The sequence below is a fragment of the Crocodylus siamensis genome, chromosome 6 (assembly GCF_052110815.1).
Source record: "Crocodylus siamensis isolate JL-2025a chromosome 6, ASM5211081v1, whole genome shotgun sequence".
In the NCBI taxonomy this organism is placed as follows: Eukaryota; Metazoa; Chordata; order Crocodylia; family Crocodylidae; genus Crocodylus; species Crocodylus siamensis.
This window is the reverse complement of record NC_143400.1, coordinates 24,305,420-24,323,671: the sequence shown is the minus strand read 5'-3', so window position 1 is coordinate 24,323,671 and position 18,252 is coordinate 24,305,420. Positions and strand designations below refer to the sequence as shown.

General features: G+C 66.2%; 1 protein-coding gene across 1 annotated transcript; it reads right to left on the bottom strand.

Moving 5' to 3' along the window:
* Window positions 1–1,512: 1,512 nt before the first annotated feature.
* CIC (capicua transcriptional repressor) lies at window positions 1,513–17,190 on the bottom strand. The gene is given in 22 exon segments (XM_090051929.1): window positions 1,513–2,327; window positions 2,691–2,822; window positions 2,897–3,028; window positions 3,113–3,267; window positions 3,369–3,394; window positions 3,396–3,626; window positions 3,706–4,148; window positions 4,403–4,642; window positions 4,716–4,900; window positions 4,990–5,132; window positions 5,630–5,811; window positions 5,895–6,990; window positions 7,078–7,178; window positions 7,264–7,471; window positions 7,544–7,719; window positions 7,791–7,947; window positions 8,041–8,223; window positions 9,014–9,137; window positions 9,210–9,408; window positions 9,617–9,766; window positions 14,217–16,675; window positions 17,060–17,190. Coding segments are annotated over 22 exon segments (7,131 nt in total). The 5' UTR covers window positions 17,158–17,190; the 3' UTR covers window positions 1,513–2,016.
* Between the last annotated feature and the right edge of the window lie 1,062 nt (window positions 17,191–18,252).

Here is an 18,252-nt window from a genome sequence, read left to right as displayed (position 1 = left end):
GCTGGGGGACTCGATTAGGCCCTTCCACCTCACCCTGGACAACCTCCCAGGAGAGCCCAGCGCCCTGGCAGAGGCAGTGGCCACGAGGAGACTGTACTCATTACCCAGCCGCTGCGTCTCCGGACCTCACGTGCCCTTTCTGCTGGACAGGTGGGCCCGAAGATGGTGCTGATGGGCAGGCCCCCACCTCACCAAGCACGTAGGGAAGGTGGCCTGTGTACTGGGAGGGCACATGCTTGAACAGGTCACTCCAGCTGTTCCTGGGTTTTTGGGTGTCCTGGTCAGGCCTGATCCCACAGGGACATTGGGAACCCAGGGGCTGGGGGGCCGGCTTGCCAGACACCCAAGATGCAGCTGCTTTGGGGGGGCAGGACCAAGCTGGTTCAGGGGAACAAGGCTGGGTGGGGCAGTTGGGACAGGAAGTGCACAGGAAACATGCCAGGCCTGGCCTCTGGGCAGTAGCCCCCTCCCCCTGGCCAAACAGCTAAAACAGCTGCATGGGGGGGTGTGAAGGGAACAGCCAGCACCAGCGGGGGTGGGGGGGTATGAACCAGCCAGCACCAGCGGGGGGGAGGGGGCGGGTAAAGGGACCAGCCAGCACCAGCGGCGGGGGGGAGAGTAACGGGAACAGCCAGCACAGGCGGGGTGGGGGTGAAGGGAACAGCCAGCGCCAGGGGAAGCGGAGGTGAAGGGAACAGCCAATGCCAGCGCGGAGGGGGTTAAAAAGAGAACAGCCAGCACCAGCGGGGAAGGGCGAGCAGCGGCTGGAGCCGGAGGGGGGGGGGGCGAGGTGGAGGGAAGAGCCCCGCTGAACTGGGGGTGGCGGAGCAATGCCCGGAACAAGTCCCGCGCAGCAGCGGGAGGGGCATGGAACATCAGGACAGGCTACTGCGGCCCGCATCATCTCCACGCTGCGCGGGGGGCAACTACAGCTTCCCCCCGCTCAGGGCAGTGGAACCGCCCGCGCGCAGTGGGCCCGACCATTCTACCCCGGGAGGGGTGCAACCTATCTCCGTTCCCGCCCGATGGACCAAACTACTATCCCCGCTGGGTGGGGGCGGAACTTATCCCTCACGTTGCTCCTGGGCGCTACCCCAGCCAGGACAGCGAGGCGGGGGGCAGCGCAGCCACACGCAACTGCTTGGTAGCTCCCGCGGGCGGGGGGTTGGGAAACTGACCACTACCTCCTTTCTTCCCCTCTGCAATAGTTCCCCTCCTCCCGCGGGAATGGTATCCCCCACCCCTCCAAAGGAAGGGGAGGGGACGGGTCCAACCATTGCAAGGGGGGAGCTGAACTATTTCTCTATACAGGCACCCCCAGCAGTACCTCGAAGGCTGGGGTAGCTGCCATGGCCACAGGGCCCAGACCTCCCTCCACGCCGCCATTGCTGCAGAGCGGGGCAGCTCCTGTCCCCATCTAGGCAGCCACAGGACCTATGCGGCACTGACAACGTGGAGTCCCTGGGGGCAGGGGGCCACAGCAGGGGCAGATACACACGCAGGGCCTGGTGGCTTGTTCAAGAGCTTTAATAGCGAGGCAGGGAGTGGAGACCCCCCATGATCCACATGTGCTGGTGGTAGGGGGGCACCCCCCAAAAGGGGCTGCCTGCAGCACCCCACGCGGGCCACGCTGGAGCCCTCCACCCATGGGGTACAGCCACAGCCAATCAGAGCGGCCACAAAAGTTGAGCCAATCCTGCAGCCGGAGCATAAGTGCCGACTGGTCAAGACAGCTGAGCCCTGCCCCCTCCCGTGGCAGGGATGGGTGACACAGAGGCAACGAGCACGTCGGGTCTCAAAATATTTAACGTTATGAAAAGAGTCGGTCACTTTACAGGTGTCCGTGGCCCTCGCGCCCAGCCCCGCCCTCCCCACGGCGACAGGGGCAGGGCCTGCGTCCTGGAATGGTCGATGCAGCAGTGCCCCACAAGCCCATGGCAGGCGGGGGCGGAGGCGGGCAACACAGGCTTGAAGCTCCCACAGTGGTTTATGACCAGCAGACACAGGTGGGGTTCTTCATCTGCTGCTGCTGCCAGCGCCTCCTGGTGGCGAGGGCTGCGTGCTGTCCCAGGCAGCCCCGCTTGGCCCCTCTGCCCCAGAGCCTGAGTCCTGGCCCACGGCTGGCTCCGAGGGCTGGCCCTCAGGGCCACCAGCGCTGCTGCCTGCCGGGGCCACGGGGCCACCCGGCTCAGGCGTGGAGGGGGCCTGCTCAGCTGGCGTGGCTGCCTGCATGATCTTCTGGCGTACCTCACGGATCTTCAGCTGCAGGCACACTTTGGTGGGGAAGATGTCAGCATAGCGGGCCTGGAAGGCGGCTGTGGCCTGAGCTACGGAGGGACAAGACATGTCAACAGGACTGCGTGGCATGTTGGGGCTCGGCCCATAAGGATCCCCCTGGCAGGTGCCGACATGCTGACTGGGTGTCACAGGCTTGGGATGCAGCTGGGGTGGGCATCAGGGCTGGTATCACACCCTGGCATGCAGCAGGCTCTAGGGTGAGCATTGGGGCAGGTATCACACCCTGAGGTGCAGCTGGCTCTGGGGCAGGCAAGCCAGGAAGTTCCTGCCATGCTGCCTAGCCATTTGGGACAGGAAGTGGGGAAGAAGAGGAAGCTGGGCCAGAAGGGCCTGAGGAGCCCCTGCGCTGCACCCTGGGGAAAGCCCCCCACACTACCACCCCAGGCGCAGACCTGAGGGGAAGAAGCCATGATCCTGGAAGAGCTGCATGACGAGGGCGCGGCGCTGGTCCAGGGTGCGGCGCAGCGACGAGTATGGCACCTTCTCATACTCCAGCTCACCCAGCACGTCATCTGCCTCTGAGCCTGCACAGCACCGGCATGCATCAGCCCCGCCCTGCACCCCCACACCTCCCACACCCAGCCCGGCCCCACCTCACCCGTCTTCTCGAACGTGAAGATGTCCCCCTCGCACTTGGCGCTCTTGGGTGTGTTGGGCTCTGAACTGCAGCTTGAGCGACGCCGCATCTTCCGCTTGGGCGAGATGGGGTCCTCGGTGGATGAGTCCAGGTCTGGGGGGCAGTGGGGAGGGGGGTCAGAGGTGCTCGCTGGCCCCCCCAGAGTGCCCCCACTCCACCCGCCCTGCCCCCACTGACCGGTGGAATTCTTGCGCTTCTTGCGGTAGCTGCCCAGGATAGCGCGGGGTGAGGTGGCGAGCGACTGCAATGTGGGTGAGGGCAGCACCTCCTCAGGCTTGAACTCAGGCAGCTCCGCGAACCGCTCCTCAAAGTCCACCTCTGACAGGACCCTGCTGGGGGGCGGCAGTGCGGGGGGGCGAGGGAGGGGTCACAGGGAGGACCTCCCGGACACCTCGGTCCCGTGACAAGACCCCCCCACCCCAAGATCACTCACTTGTCCACTGAGTCGAAGGTTTTTTTTCAGGGGGGGCGGCCGCACCTTGGCCTTCTTGGTGCCGCCCTCCTTACGCTCCGGGCCCTCGGTGGGGGGTGGCGCGGGGGCCGGCACAGTGCCTCGGGGCCCCTCGCCAGAGCCAGGGCTGGCGGTGGCTGAGGAGGCTGAAGCTGAGGGGCCGGAAGGAGGAGCCGGAGCGTCGGGGCGGCTCTCGGGCGCTGGGATGCGCCAGTCGGAGGATGCAGGGAACTTGGCAGCCTGCAGGGGAGTGGGGGGCAGGGGTCAACTGGCATGGGTCAGAAGGGGGGAAATTGGGGTGGGGTGGGGGAGCACTCACCATCTCAGGGCCTTTGGCAGGTTGGAGGGCTGCTGGCGCCAGCCTGTCCTCGCAGGGTCCCGGTGCAGAGTCTCGCTGGCTCCAGCCCTCAGCGGCCAGCGTCTCGGGCAGTGGGTGCTGGGGGGGCACAGGTGAGGAGGAGGAGGGCGGAGGGGCGCCTCCATCCCAGACCTCGCGCTCTGGCTCAGGGCCAGGGCCAGCCTCAGCACCCCGGGGGGGCGGCGAGGGGGTGGGCGGCGAGGGGTCATGGTGGTGTCGGGGTGTGCCCCCAGGCTCAGGCGGCTGCGGCGTCCCTGGGTGGGTGCGGGTGGTGCCGGGCGAGGGGGCCGACTCATAGGAGCCCACAGGGATGCTGGCGATGGTGGCCTTCACCTTCTGGGGGGGCTTCGGCAGGGGCCGCGGGGGCCGGGCTGGTGCAGGTGCAGGTGGGAAGCCCAGAGGCCCTGTGGGAGGAGGTGCAGTCAGCCCTGTCTATGCTCCCTGGCTCCACCCACTCTGGACCTACTAGTCTGAATGCCTGCCACAGGCTTTTGGCTCTGTCTAAATAGTGCTATGCAAATAAGGTGGGCGGGGCTGCCAACAGCACTGTTGTGCCTTATATTTGCCTAGCCATGCCCCTTAAAGCCCCACTGTCATTTGCATGCCCCACCCCATTCTACATCCCTCCTTTGCATAGCCCCACCTCTCCCCCACATACCAGCGTGCCCGGGGGCGATGGGGCCCTGCCCAGCAGCCATGCTGCCCACCCCCTTGGGCAGGATGGCGGTGGGGACAGCGGGCGTGGAGCTGGCCACACTGTAGACCAGCCCAGGTGCAGGCGGTGGTGCGGGGCCAGGGTAGATGGCCGTGATCACCTGCCCACTGCAGGCTGGAGGCAATGATGGGCCGGGCAGCGCCGGTGCCCCCACCTGCCCTGGCGCCAGCAGGGAGCTCTGGCCTGCGGGAGAGATGCGCAGTTAGACGCTGCTGCTTGCCCCGCACCACCCCCCCACCCCTTGCCCAGGCCTTACCGGACAATAGGGGCTGGACGATGGCCTGGCCGTTAGGCCCGATGGCAGTAAAGCCCAGCGCCATGGGGGTGGCCCCCACAGGTGCCTGCACGTAGGCGGGGGCGGGCGCAGGGCTGGGCTGGGCTGGTGGGGCCGAGCTAACCAGGGGCAGGGGGTGTGCGGGTGCTGACTGCACGTAGGTGATCCTGTGGGGGGAGGTGGGGGGAGACAGGGAGGTCAGGGGTCGAGCCCAATATTCCTAGACCGACCGCCCTCCCAGGCTCGGCAGCCCTACCGGGTGGAGGAGGGCAGCAAGACCTTCTGAGGCTGGCTGGGTGCCCCCACCACTGCCGCAGGGCTGAGCGGGGGCACCAGTGCGGCACTGCTGGGCACTGCGGATGGCGGCTGTACCACAGGCACCGGCGTCAGCTGGATGATCTGCAGGGGTGAGAGAAGGATGTGAGGCACAGGCATGTGGAACCCAGGTGTCCAGGACAAGCAGACATGTCACATGGGGAACATGAGCATCTGGGATACAGCCCCAGGCACACACACGCAGAACACAAATATTGCGCGCGCGCACACACACACACACACACACACACACACGACCAAGACCTCTTGCACACATACAGAACCCAGGCACTGGGAACCTGCACACAGAATCCGATGTCTGACACAAATGCATATGGTACATATATGCATGCATGCACACACCCACATATACGCACACATACACGCAAGACCCAGGCACCCAGAACATACACACACGACTGCGGTATCTTGCACACACAGAATGTAGACATCCAGAATTTGCACACACGTGCACCCAGAATCCAGGCATCCAGGGCACACGTGCATGTGTAGCACCAAGGCATCTGGAACACACACACACACACACACACACACGCACGCACTGGGGCTGGTGCACTGACCTTGCTGGTGGGCTGGGCACCATTCTGCACAGGGAAGGGTGGGGCCACCTGGGACAGGGGGCCGGCAGTGCTGCTGGGCCGCACTGTCACCTGGGGGGCCGCCATGGGCACTAGCACCTTGCCCTGCACCAGGTGGGCTGCGGCCCCTGTGCCTGGTGCTTGCACCGGTGATGCCGCCTGAGCTGTGGAGACAGCGACAGCTCATGGGGAGTGAGCGTCACACCTCCCACCACCGAATCCCCACCCCTGGATTGGGGCCCCTTACCTTTGGGGGCAGTGGAGACAACAGTAACGGTGCTGCTGGGCACACCAGGCGTGGGTTGCAGCAGGGGCAGCCCTGGGGGAGCACCAGCAGGCGCGGCCAGGACCTTGCCGTTGGCAGGCGGCAGGGCGAAGTGGATGCTGGGAGCGCCCGGCCCAGCCCCCGGCCCCTTGCCTGGCCCAGCCACCTGCAGGGGCTGCGGCAGTGTGGGCAGGATGTACTGCACTTGAGTGATGCTGCCCGCCTTGCTCGGTGGCTGCAGGATGCCCAGTGGCACAGCCCCGTTGGGCCCCCCCGCACCTGCTGGGCCCTGCGTGATGAACTGCACGGCAGGTGGCTGCGCCAGGGCTGCGCTGGGCAGCACAGCCACCGGGGCGCCCCCAGTTGGGCCTGCTCCCGCCCCCCCAGGCTGCCCATAACCGGGTGCGCCCACCAGCAGGCTGGTGACCACAGTGCCAGCAGCTGGAGAGGCCTTACCCATGGACCCTGGGGGCTTTTTGTCAGTGCCGAGCAGCCCTGCACGCCCCAGCACTGCCGCCTCTGCTTTGGGGGGTCCTGGGCCCAGCAGGGCCAGTGAGGGATTGGGGGGCTCAGGGCTGCAGGGCGGCTTGCTGGCGATGGGCACCGGGGTGCTGCTCACAGGCCGCACCACGTTGGTCACCACAGTAGAGGCTGCCCGGGCACTCCCCCCATAGCGTGCTCCCCCCTCAGGCAGCACCAGCGCCTGCAACACCCCCCCGGCGCCCGGCGCCAGCACCGAGGGGGGGGCCGCCTCAGGGCCCCCTGCACTACGTCGACGGTACGGGGGGGCAGATGCTGGCTCAAAGCGGGCCTCGGGACGCTTGGCTGGGGGCAGTGCGAGGGGCCGGGCACCCACCCGCCCCTCCTGAGCCTTGAAGGGGCTAGGAAAGGTTGCTGTGGCAGGTGAGGAAGTAGGTGGTGGGGCAGTGGCAGGGGCTGCAGGGGCACCAAAGGTTTTGGCAAGGGTCTGGGGGTCGGGCGTCTCAGGCTCCAGGGAGGGAGGGGGCCGGCAGGGGGCGAAGGTGCCCGGCAGCGATGGCGACCGGATGACAGGTGAGAAGAGCTTCCGGGCAAAGCCCTGCGGGGGAGATGGGGGTCAGTGCCGTGCCAGGCACCACCCCGCCAGCATGCCCCCCACCCCCGACTCAGCGTGGCATGGCCCCACCTTGGCATCGGGCTCGTCGCCCGAGGATGCATCACTCTCGCTGTCCGTCACCCGCTCCTTGCATTTGAGGTCAATGTCGGCCAGGCTGAACCCATCATCTGCTGTGAGGAACAAGGGGTGGGGTGGGGTGAGTGACGTCCCTGAGGGGGCAGCTCAGGGGGGCGCAGAGGTTGGGGGGTCCCTCACCGATGACATCATCATCGCCCTCCTCTTCACAGATCACCATGCGCTCCTCATCGCTGGTCATCTCTTCGCTGGCTGGGCGGGGGGCACAGGGGCCACGGGCTGGTGGGGGCAGCAGCGGGGGCCGCGCCGCCTCACCCGGGGGGGCTGCAAACCCCCCGAAGGGTCCCTTGGTGGCCACTGCACCATAGGGCGCCTGCCCTGTGCACATCTGCAGCAGGGATGGGGCGGCGTGAGCAGGGGTGGCCATACCACGACCCGCCCCTGGAGCCCGCCCTGGTACCTGGGTGAGGTCCTGCAGTGCCTGGGCATCGCGGGGCCCCGCGTCTAGGCCATGCACCCCGCTGTGCGAGAAAGCACGGGGCCGCGGGTGCTGCACGCTGGCACCCCCTGCTGGCGCCAGGGGCAGTGCAGCCCCACCTCCTGCCCCCGCCTTGGTGTCCGGCAGCTCTGCTGAGGCTGTGGAGCGCAGAGCAGAGGATGAGCGGGCATGGGCAGGTAGGGGGCACCCTGGGGTGGGGAGGGCTCACCTGCAGCAGCTGCCGTCTCCGACATGCTACGCTCCCGCGGCTCCTTAAGGCCCCCCCCAGGACCTGGCCCTGGCGCCTTGGCCTCTGAGCTCGACTTCTTGCGATCCTTGTTGCACCACTTCCAGTCGGGGTGTGCCTTGAAGTGTGCCTCTTTGACCTACATGGTGGCACGGCACCAGGGGAGTAGGGTCAGGCCAGGGTGCCCCCCCCAGCCCTGCCCCCACACCACACCATCCCCACCCTGCGGCACCTGGAAGGCAAGGTCGTGGTATTTCTGTTTCTCCTTGGGGCCCAGCGCGTACCACCACTCGCCCAGGATCTTACTGACGGTGCGGTTGTCCTGGTTGGGGTGCCGTTGGTGCACCAGCGCCCGGTGTCGCTTGCTGAAGATCATGAAGGCATTCATGGGCCGCCGGATGTGGTCCTTCTCCCGCTGCCATGCACAGGGACAACATCAGTATGCAAATGAGCCATGCCCCACTCCTTCCCCTGTGGCTGGGGACCCTTGGGGGCCTCATGGAATGGGCTGTGTGGAGGGCAAGGGGACCCCAGCGAACTCCTGGTACATGCCATGCAGAGGGGCTGGAGACCCCCATGATCCTCATGGTACATGCCATGCAGAGAGGATGGGGGTCCTTGTGGTACGTGCCATGTGGGTAGATACACCTGCATGGGTCATACCACTTGTGAACAAGGCGTGGGGTGCACAGACCCACTTGGAATATACCAGGTCGGGGTGAAAGGGAGGGGTGTGCTAATTCCTATGGAATGTGCCACGTAGGGGAGAAAGGGGAACAGCCCATGGAACACGGATGGGCAAAATGCGGCTCACGGGCCAAATGCAGCCCACCAGGGCATTCTATCCAGCCCGTGGGGCCCTTAAAAAATTAATATTTATCTGCCCTGGCTGCCTGTCATGTGGCCCTCAATGGCTTGCCGAAACTCAGTAAGCGGCCTTGTGCCCAAAATAATTGCCTGCCTCTGCCATGGAATCTCCTAGTTCTGGAGGGGAATATGGAACATGCCATGTGGGATGTGGGGGCAGCATGCCCTCAAACCTTCTGATGGACTTCCACTGGGGGAAACTTGGGAGGAGGTTACATGAGGTCTTGGAGTGTTCCATGCAGGTGGGGCAGGTGTTTCCCTAGGAGCGGCCCACTGGAGGTGGGGGGCTTGTTGCTCCAGGGTGGTCTACTGCAGGGGGCCCTGGGGGGGTTGCTCACCTTGTTGGGGCTGCGCCCATCCTTGTCTGAGTCACGGTCCTTGGGCAGGGCACTCAGTGACTGCGTCCGACGCTTCCCTGGCGCCAGTGGCAGCTGCATCTCAGGGGACACGGTAGACAGGAACCTGGTGGGGGCAGGGCGTGAGCACGTCCCAAATACACCCTCCTCCTCCCTGAGACCCTGGCCCTGCACTCACGCGTCATCATGGTCACTCTCTGTCTCGCTGTCCAGGCGCAGGGGCCCCGGGGCCTCATCCTCATGTGGGGGGGCAGCGCCCGCAGGGGCCTGGGGGGCAGTGGGGGCAGGGTCGTCCGAGCATGATGCCCCCAGCCGCCCTGGCTCTGCCCCCAGCGCACCCGAGAGGTCAGGGGCCACGGCCGCCGACTCCGGGGGCTCTGGGTGGGGATATGCCATGCTGGTAGGTGGCGGGAAGCACCAGCCCCGCTCCCCTCCCCCATTTCTGTGGGTTCCACCAAAACCCAGGAAAGGCATTTCTGTGCACCCCACCAATCCCAAAAGGGCCTCTCTGTGCCCCTGGCTCCTCGCCACCCCCAACACCATGGGTACGTGGCTGCTATTTTGGGGGGCCCCGGGGCCTCTCACCTTTGCTGTGGGCGGTGATGGTGGGGTGGCCAACAGGCTGCTGTCCCTCGGTGGGCTGCACAGAGCAGTCGGGCTGGCTCGGCGCCAGGAAGGGCACAAGTGAGTGCCACGGGAACACAGCCACAGAGCGCGGCTCCACATTGGTCCACACTGAGGAGCCAAGGGCAGGCATCGGGTGAGGACACACAGCGCCTGAATGCCGGGGTTCTCTGGCAGGGGGAGCCTGGACGCCTGGGTTTCATGGGAAGGGCACGTGAAGCCCATGGATGCAGGCTGGCGGTGGGGGCAGAGTACCACCCCGGCATGGGACCTGCCTGCTACAGGCCCTGCCTGCTTCCTGCCTGTCCCTATCAGGGCAAGGAGGACTTCCGGGGGCGGGGGGAAGGCAGAAACAATGGTGCGCATGCGCACACGCGCGCACACACACACACACACACCCCACACTTTAACAATGGCCTGGATCCTGGCCAGCATCACTCTGTGCACACAGAGCAGAATACGCCTGCCCGTGCAAGGCAGCACACACAGCCCGTGCCCCCTGCCTGTGTGCAAGATGACAATGCAGACACTTGTGCAAAGCACGTGCATGCCAAGGACATGTACAGCCAGGCTGAGGCAACTCACAACCTACCCCTCATGCTCACGTGCGCATGTGCAAAGTAGTGACCTGCCACACGCACGCGCAGGGCACAGAGAGGCGCGATGCCGGGCACAGTCCATGCTGCACACGTGTCTGCACACACACAGCAGCAACTGACCATGACCCAGTGCTTGCCTTGCCTGTACATGTACACATGCCATGGTGTGATGCACCATTACAGCCCCATGCACAAGCCCTGCCCCAGGGAAAACATGCCTGTCGCATGCCACTGACACCACCACAGGCCTCTCCCTACTGCAGAGGGGTGGGCTGGAGCAGGGGGGGCTCTGGAGCCAAGATGCCTGGGTTCTGTCCTTGCTGGTGGGGTGGGGGGGGTTGTTAGATCAGGGGGCTCTGGGGCCCGGATGCCTGGGCTCCCTCCCTGCTCCGGAAGGGGTGGGAGAGGAGGCAGCCGCTGCGACTCCTCCGGCTCTAAGTGCCTGGCGGTCACTGCCGGGAAGCGCCGGCTCCACGGCTTCCTCTCCTCCGGCCGAGACCGCAGAGGGAGGGCACTGCAGCAGGACCCCTCTCCGCTCTCCAGTGTGTGTGGGGGGGGGCTGCCACGCCCCTGCCACTGGCTGGGATTTGGGGGAGTAGCTCTGCCCACCCCAGCCATCTGGGACCCACAGGGGAAACTGAGGCAGCCGGGGCATAGGAGGACTCGCCCAGCCCCTTCCCCCCAGGCCTCACTGCCCTACACGACCTGCAGAGCGTCCCGGCTCCTGGCCCCCCCACTCTCACCCCCGACATCCTCCCAGAGAACCCAGGTGTCTTGGCCCCCCCCAGTCACCCCCCAAATCCCACTGCCCTCCCCAAGCAGGAAGGGAACCCCAGGCATCCTGCAGATAGACAGACTTTGTTTTCACCCCCCACCCCACTGCCCAAGCTGCAGACCCCAGGCATCTGGGCCCCCAGCTCTCACCTCCCAGACCCAGTCCCTTCCAAAGAACCCAGGCCCCCCTTTATCACCCCTCACCCCCCCCCAGAGAACCCAGGCGTCTGGGCCCCGGCCCCCCCACACGCCCTGCACTGACCGAACATGCCGAGGCCGCGGCGGGGCGCCAGGGGGGGCAAGGCGGCTGGGGGCCCTCGCTCCGCTGAGAACATGGCGGGGGCTGGTTGTCACGGCGACGGTGCTGCCCCCCCCCCCGCCTGTCAGCGGGGCCCTGCCCCGGGAGGGGGCGCCCCCATGTGGCGGGGCGGGCGAGCGTGTGTGCGAGCGCACGTGCGTGGGGGTCCCAGGGGCCACGGGGTTGCCGGGGGTCCCCGGGGGTGTCGTCGCCGGGGTAACCCCGCACCATCCGGGGCCGCTGCCTCCTCCCGAACAAGGGCAGCCCCCCCAACCCCCCAACCCCACCCCCGCCCCGCCTCACGCATGCCCAATTAGGCCCTGCCGCCCCATTGGCTGCCACAGCCTCCAGGTCATTCACATGCAAATGAAGCCCGGTCACACACGCTGCCTTCCCATTGGCTGCCAGGGCAGAGGGGAGGGGAGGGTCGGGCCCTGATTGGCTGGCGGCAGGGAGCAGAGAGGGGGAAGCAGAGTGTGGGGGGGTTGCAGACAGCTGATTGGCTAGGCTGGATTCCCCCCTCCCCTGGCTCCGCATCACTGGGTGGGGGGGTGCAGGGCCACGCCCGGGGTGAGGGGGCTCAGCTTGCAGAGAGGGGCATGCTGGGCCCATGGACACACCCGCTGCATGCTAACGGGGCCCACGCACCGACACACCACCAGGGTCAGCTTGGGGTCACGCACACTCACTGCCACACCTGACTGACCTGCTACCAATACACTTGGCCAACACCACTGCCACGCAGAGCCGACATGCCAAGAAGGTCACCAGACTGCACGTGCCTGGCCAATGTGCCACCGACATGCTCACCATCATGCTTGGTCAACATGCTAACCTTCACACACTCAGCTACTGCCATGCTACCTGCATCACGCTCAGCCAACACGCTTCCTACATGGCTCACACATTTACTCATGTGCAAATGTGCTCAGCCAACATCTGTAGATAACATCCTAACATGCTTATGATGTGTGGACCTGGTCCCAAGCCCAGTGCCCACCTCGGCCAACATGCTCGGGCCATGCCTGTCCAGTTTCTGCACCTAAACACGTTGCACCTGGCATGTGGTGACACAGACACGTTCCATAAACGTGTGATGGCATCAATACGCCACAGCGCACCCACGTGTGACCTCAGCACGGGGCAATGCACATACACCGTGACCACACCAATGAGTGCTGCACCTGCACACTTGCACCCTACCATGCACACATGCATGAGGCACATACAGGAGCATCCACACATGTGTTTTTGCACTCACGCACACGCAGCACACTACAAGGGCAGGTGCTGAGGCACACAGGCAGGCACTGGGGTGCTTATGCACATGTGTGTGTTCACACACAGCATCACATGGACATGGCAGCACTCTGCTGTGCAGGTGCATGTCGGGCTGGCCTGCGCACACACCCGTACTCCCTCGCACGCGTGTGCCCCGCCCCACGCCAGCTCAGCCTGGCCCGCCTGGGGATTATGAGCTTGCAGTGCAGACGCATTCCTGAGATAATCCCATGCGGGGGAGGGGAGGGACTGCCTTCATGTGGCTCTGTGACTCATCCCCACCCCTGCACACACCAGGCTCCACAGCCTGACTCACCTGCCACCCGTGGCCTGGTGGGGTGCACCCGCCTCCCAAAAACAGCACGCACATGCCTGCAGCATGAAACTGCAAGCACAGCCCAGCCCTCGAGGGCCTCCAGGAGGTGCGCTGCACCTTGCACATGCATTGCAAGGAGCCGGAGGCATGCCAGGACATGCCTGGAGGTGTGCAATGTGGCTGACACACTACTGCACCTGTGCACAAGTGCCCACACACAGCCTCTCCCCCACTGGAAAGTCACATACAGCCACATGCGAGTGCAAAAAGGAGCCGCAGGCAAGCACGTTGCCATCTATGCAAGTGTGGGAGAGGGTGCCCCCACACATGTGTGAGGAGCTGGGTATGCATGTGGGCTTGCACGCGTGCCAGTATAAATAGCGTAGGGGCCGGGATTGTGGGGAGTCAGGGAGACGGTCGTCGTGGTGATGGGTTGCCGAGCAACAGCAGGCAGCATCCCCTAGGCTGCAGGGAGAGGAGGATCCTGGGGCAGACGCCTGGCGAACCCTGGGTTGGCTTCTACAACAGCCCAGCTGTGCGCCAATCATGCAAAAGCTGTGTGGAACACCAGTGTACACACAGCATGGGTCACAGGCAAAAGCCCCCTAGATGCCACCTGCACAAGCGTGCAAAGCAAAGCCTGAGCATGCAAGCCTGCAGGTTGTGTAAAGGAGGAAGGGAATCAATCCCTGGAGCCATCTGGCTCACACAGAGCAAGTGTGCAAGACTGTGCAAGCACCAGGACCCACACACGTGCAAGAGCAGCAGAGCAAGGGGCAGTGAGTGTGCAAGCAGTGTTGCACAGCCGCTCTGGTGTCAAGCTCGCGCAGGCGACAGGGTGGGAGTGAGGGTTGGCACGCAGAGGCGGGAGCCCAGCAGGAAGTGTGGGAACATGGAGATGCCCACGTGTTACACAAGCGCCTCGGTGCATGTATCACTGCCTGCACATATGTGTACATGGTCTCAGGTGCAGCTGTACACAGAAGTGCACAGGAAGTGATCCCCCAGCACACGCCACGTCTCACGCAGCCACGTGACCTGAGCACATGCCCGCCTGGGGCCTGCAGCCACCAGAGCCCCCAACTCCCAGATGGCTGGGGCCTCCTCCCTGAACACCAACACACAGAGCCATGGCCACGGACAGCCACACCCAGGCAACAACCATGCTACCACAAGTATGGTACAGCTGGCTCTGGGATGGGTGTCAGGATGGGTATCACAGGGTCCCCATTTAGTGCTCAGCTACATTCTGAGTGGCCTCCCCTCCTCCCCCCCTGTGCAGCAGGTACTTACCGGTACCAGGGCGGCCCATGATGATGTCCTTGCGGGGGGCCGGGGGGCCGACGTAGTCGCCTGGCACGATGACGGGCAGCAGGGCAGCAGGCGAGGGGTGGAAGGCAACGGGCTGGAAGGGTGAGGAGACGCCGAAGACGGGCACGGGTGGCTCGGGTGCAGGGGGGGCCCCACTGGGTGGGCAGGCTGGCAGCCCCCGCCCAGCGTTGATGGGCACAGGCGCCTGCAATGGGGCCTTGGGCGCATCATGAGGGCCAGGAGGGCCACGGCGGGGGCTGCCGGGGCGCTCGGGCAGCTTCTCGGCAAAGGCGGCTGGTAGTGGCACATCAGGGTTGCGCACGATGACAGGCGAGTCTCGCTGCACAGCTGGCACCCGCCGCACAGCAGGATGTGGCTCCGTCTGCAGCAGCAGTGGCGAGGCCTGGCGGGAGCGCCCAAAGGCGCCTGGCGCAGCCGGCGATACAACACGGAATCCACCGGTGCTGGACTCCTCAGGGCCCCCCACACCCTCTGGCTTGTGAGGCTCGGCCCCAGGCACCGGGGGCTCAGGCCGGCGCTTGCCGGGGCTGACGGGCACGGTGAAGGTGAGGCTGGTCTGGAAGGAGGGCAGTAGGCCTGAGGGGTGGCGCTCGCGGGCACCAGGTGGAAGCAGCTCGGGGCTTAGCACAGCACCCTTGGGCGTGCTAGCGCTGACGTGGCGGCTGCGGGCAGCTGCACGCTGGATGACAGGTGAGGCTGTGATAGGGCTGAAGCTGGCGGGGCGCAGGCCAAAGAGCGGTGAGGGCGAGGGTGAGGGCGCAGGCGAGAAGGGTGACTGGTTGGAGCCGGGTGAGAAGGAGGGGGTGCCTGAGCGTGAGCTGCCCAGTGACACCAGCATAACGGCTGCCTCACACTCGTCCAGCTCGAAGCGCGACAGGTCAGTGGGCGCCAGGCGAGGCCGTGAGTCGCCCCGTGCACTGCTGGCCTCACTGTCCCGCGACGTCTCATCCCAGTCGAACTCAGCGCTGCCCTCACGCACGCCACTGCCACGCCCACCACCCTCCAGCCCCTCCAGCTCCTTCGTGCGCATGGAGAGGTGGCGCGAACAGTATCCACGTCGCTGTGACTCCTTCATGCAGCCCTCACGTGAGCACAGACGCCGCCACTGCTTCCCATTGAACTTCTTGCGGATGCCGTTGGGCGTGCACACCACGTCGCCCTTTTTGTATTTCTGCTGCGCTGCTGTCAGTGGTGTGCGGCGCCCTGGGCCTGGCCCTGGTGGCCCTGGTGCGGCACCCTTCTCCCCAGACAGCCCGCTGCTGCTGCGGCTGCCACCTGCCTCAGTACCACTGGGTGGCGACGGCGCCTCAGGCAGGCGGGGCAGCCCTGGTGACTTGGGGGGCGAGAGCGGGCGCAGGACAGGGGCTGGTGGCTCACCTGCACCTGCGCTGATCTTGGAGACCTCGGCGTCCTCAGGCTGCTTGGCCTCGGGGCCGGGCGCCTCGTCTTCCTCCTCGCCCGCTGGCTTTTCAGGCTCAGCACAGGCCCAGGGTGGGTGCAGCAGGCGGAGACCAGAGCGTGGGACCCAGGCTGAGTCGCGGCGTGGGCCAGGGCCGGGGCCAGGCGATGACCCGAACCGCACCTTGTAGGAGGCTGGCTTGACGCTCACCTCCACCACAGTGCCCTCGCGATACGCTGTCTCACCTGGGTCCACACAAGCACACACAGGTGTGCCCACGACCACTGCACCTGGTGGGGGTGTGGCGTCCAGGACCACATCTGGGGCCCCGGCACTCAGTGCCCCCTCGTAGTAGGTAACAGCCCGGTCACCGCCAAACTGCACACCCAGGTCCTGCCCACGCCGGATCTGCTTGACCACAGCAGGCTGGAAGAGCCCATCGCGCCGGGCCAGCACCCGCTGGGAGCGTAGCTGGTGCAGATCATAGGGTGCAGGTGTGGGTGCTGGGCCCCAGGGCTGGGCCACTGGCCCCACCTTGGCCTCCTCGTCGGCTGAGTGCTCACTGGCCGTGTCCGTGCTGGACGAGGGGCACTGGCCCCCGGGCTCGTCCTCTGGGGGGGCAGCTGAGCCCTCGCTGCCACTCCAGTCCTCGCCAGGCCCCACCAACTTGCGCCGTGGTGTGCGGGCCTTGAATGCAGCCGTCTTGCGGTTGGGGGAGGGCTCCCCATCGGGCCCTGGTGCCCCCTCTGCCTCGGGGGCCTCTGTAGGCAGGGCAGGTTCCATGGTGCAGTGGGCTCCGGGGAAGATGGGTGGCTGGTCGGGAGTGTCCTCACTGCCCTCGCCCTCCTCTTCCTCCTTCAGCCTTGGGCCCCCCTCAGCCGGGCGGCGCCGCTGGGCCTTAGCGCGGGTGGAAGGGGGAGAGCGGCCACCACTGCCTGTGCTGGATGCAGGTGAGGAGCTGGCAGTCTTCCTTGCCGCGGGTTTCATCTTCCTCTCACCAGGCCAGGCAGAGACTGGGGACCTGTGGGGAGCAGGGATTAGATTTCCGGGCACCCCCTCCATCCCGCCAGTGCCCCTCACTCCCAGCCTGTAGCCGCCATCCGCTCAAGGCCCCCCCAGCCCAGCCCCAGCCCTTGTTCTCCATCCCCAAAGCCATCCACAGCCAAGGACCGGCCACCCACAGCCAAGCCATCCACAGTCCCCAAGGACTGACCCCCACCCCATCAACACCCTGGGACACAGCAATGCCCCCATCCCATAATACACTCCCCTTCCAGGCATCACCTCCCCACTGCATGCACTCCTGGTAGGGCCCAAGGCCTGCTCCACACCAAACACTTCACTTGGCACCTGCGTACCCCCACCCAACCCCACTCTGGGGTGGTTGCTACCGCCCACCTCTCACCCCATATCTGGCAGAGTGGACTCTCCTGGCCCGCCAACTTTGGGAGACAAGACCTCTCTGTTTCCCCCCGCCCTGGGAGCAGTGGCACCTCCCAGCATACCCACTGTGGGGGTGATGGTAGCTCCCACTCTTGTGGGGGGTGACAGGATTTCCCCCCCAACCTTTCCGGGCGAAATGGTAAGGCCGACCCCCGAGCTGTGGCACGACCCGGCGTGGGGGCGCCCCGCCGTTACCTGCCCCCCCGGCACAGGGGATGGTGCGGCCCAGCCCCCCCTGCCCGCGGGATGGTGCGGCCCAGCCCCGCTCGGCCGCCCCGAGCCCCTTTTACTCCAGCAGACAAAATGGTGAATGAATCCGGACCAGCTGGACTCACTGGCCAATGGGCGCCCACAACCGCCTAACGGGCGGCGGTGCTGCCCAATAGAAGCCGGGCCTGGCCGTGCAAGCCCCGCCTCCCGCAACTGACAGCCACGCAGGCCAATGGGCGCCGGGGAGGGGACGGACGCTGAGCGGGGCCGGTTCTCCCAGCCCCGACAGGCGCTTACAGTAGCCAGTGAACTCGTGGGGAGCCCGGCGCCGGGGCGGGGCCAGGCTTACAGTAGCCAATTGTGGCGCAGTGGAGGCGGGGCCCAGCGGGACCCGGCCTTGTTTACCTGGCGCTGCCCGAGGCGGAAGCGCGCGACCCGCGCGGGACCTGCCGGGAACTGAAGTCTGGTCAAGGGGGCTCCCGGCACGCCCCGCGCGCAAAGCCTCACGGGATTTGTATTTCCCCCCCCCCACGGCCGGGGCTGAAACTCTAAGTAGAAGCCGCTCGCCCCCGCGGCGCCCTCATTGGCATGCGATTTACATGTTATTAGCATATGTATGAGCTCACCCCCCCCGGCAGCCGCGGCCGGTCCCGCGTCGGCCCGCGCGGCCCCTCGCGCTTCCCCTCAGCAACAGCGGAGCCGCCACGGCCAATCAGCGCCCGGGCCCGCCCCCCCGGCGCGCGCCCCACGTGGGGGCCCTGGGCGTGGCCCGCCGCGGCCAATGGGGCCCCGGGGCGACCGAGGGATGAGGTCACCGCTCCGCGCGCCCATTGGCTGGAGCAGTCGGCCAATCAGGGCGGGACCGGAACGGGGTGGGGGGAGGGGGGACACGCTGGAGCCCCGCAGCACGCCCCCTGCCCTGGCCCCACCTCTGCCTTGGCCCCG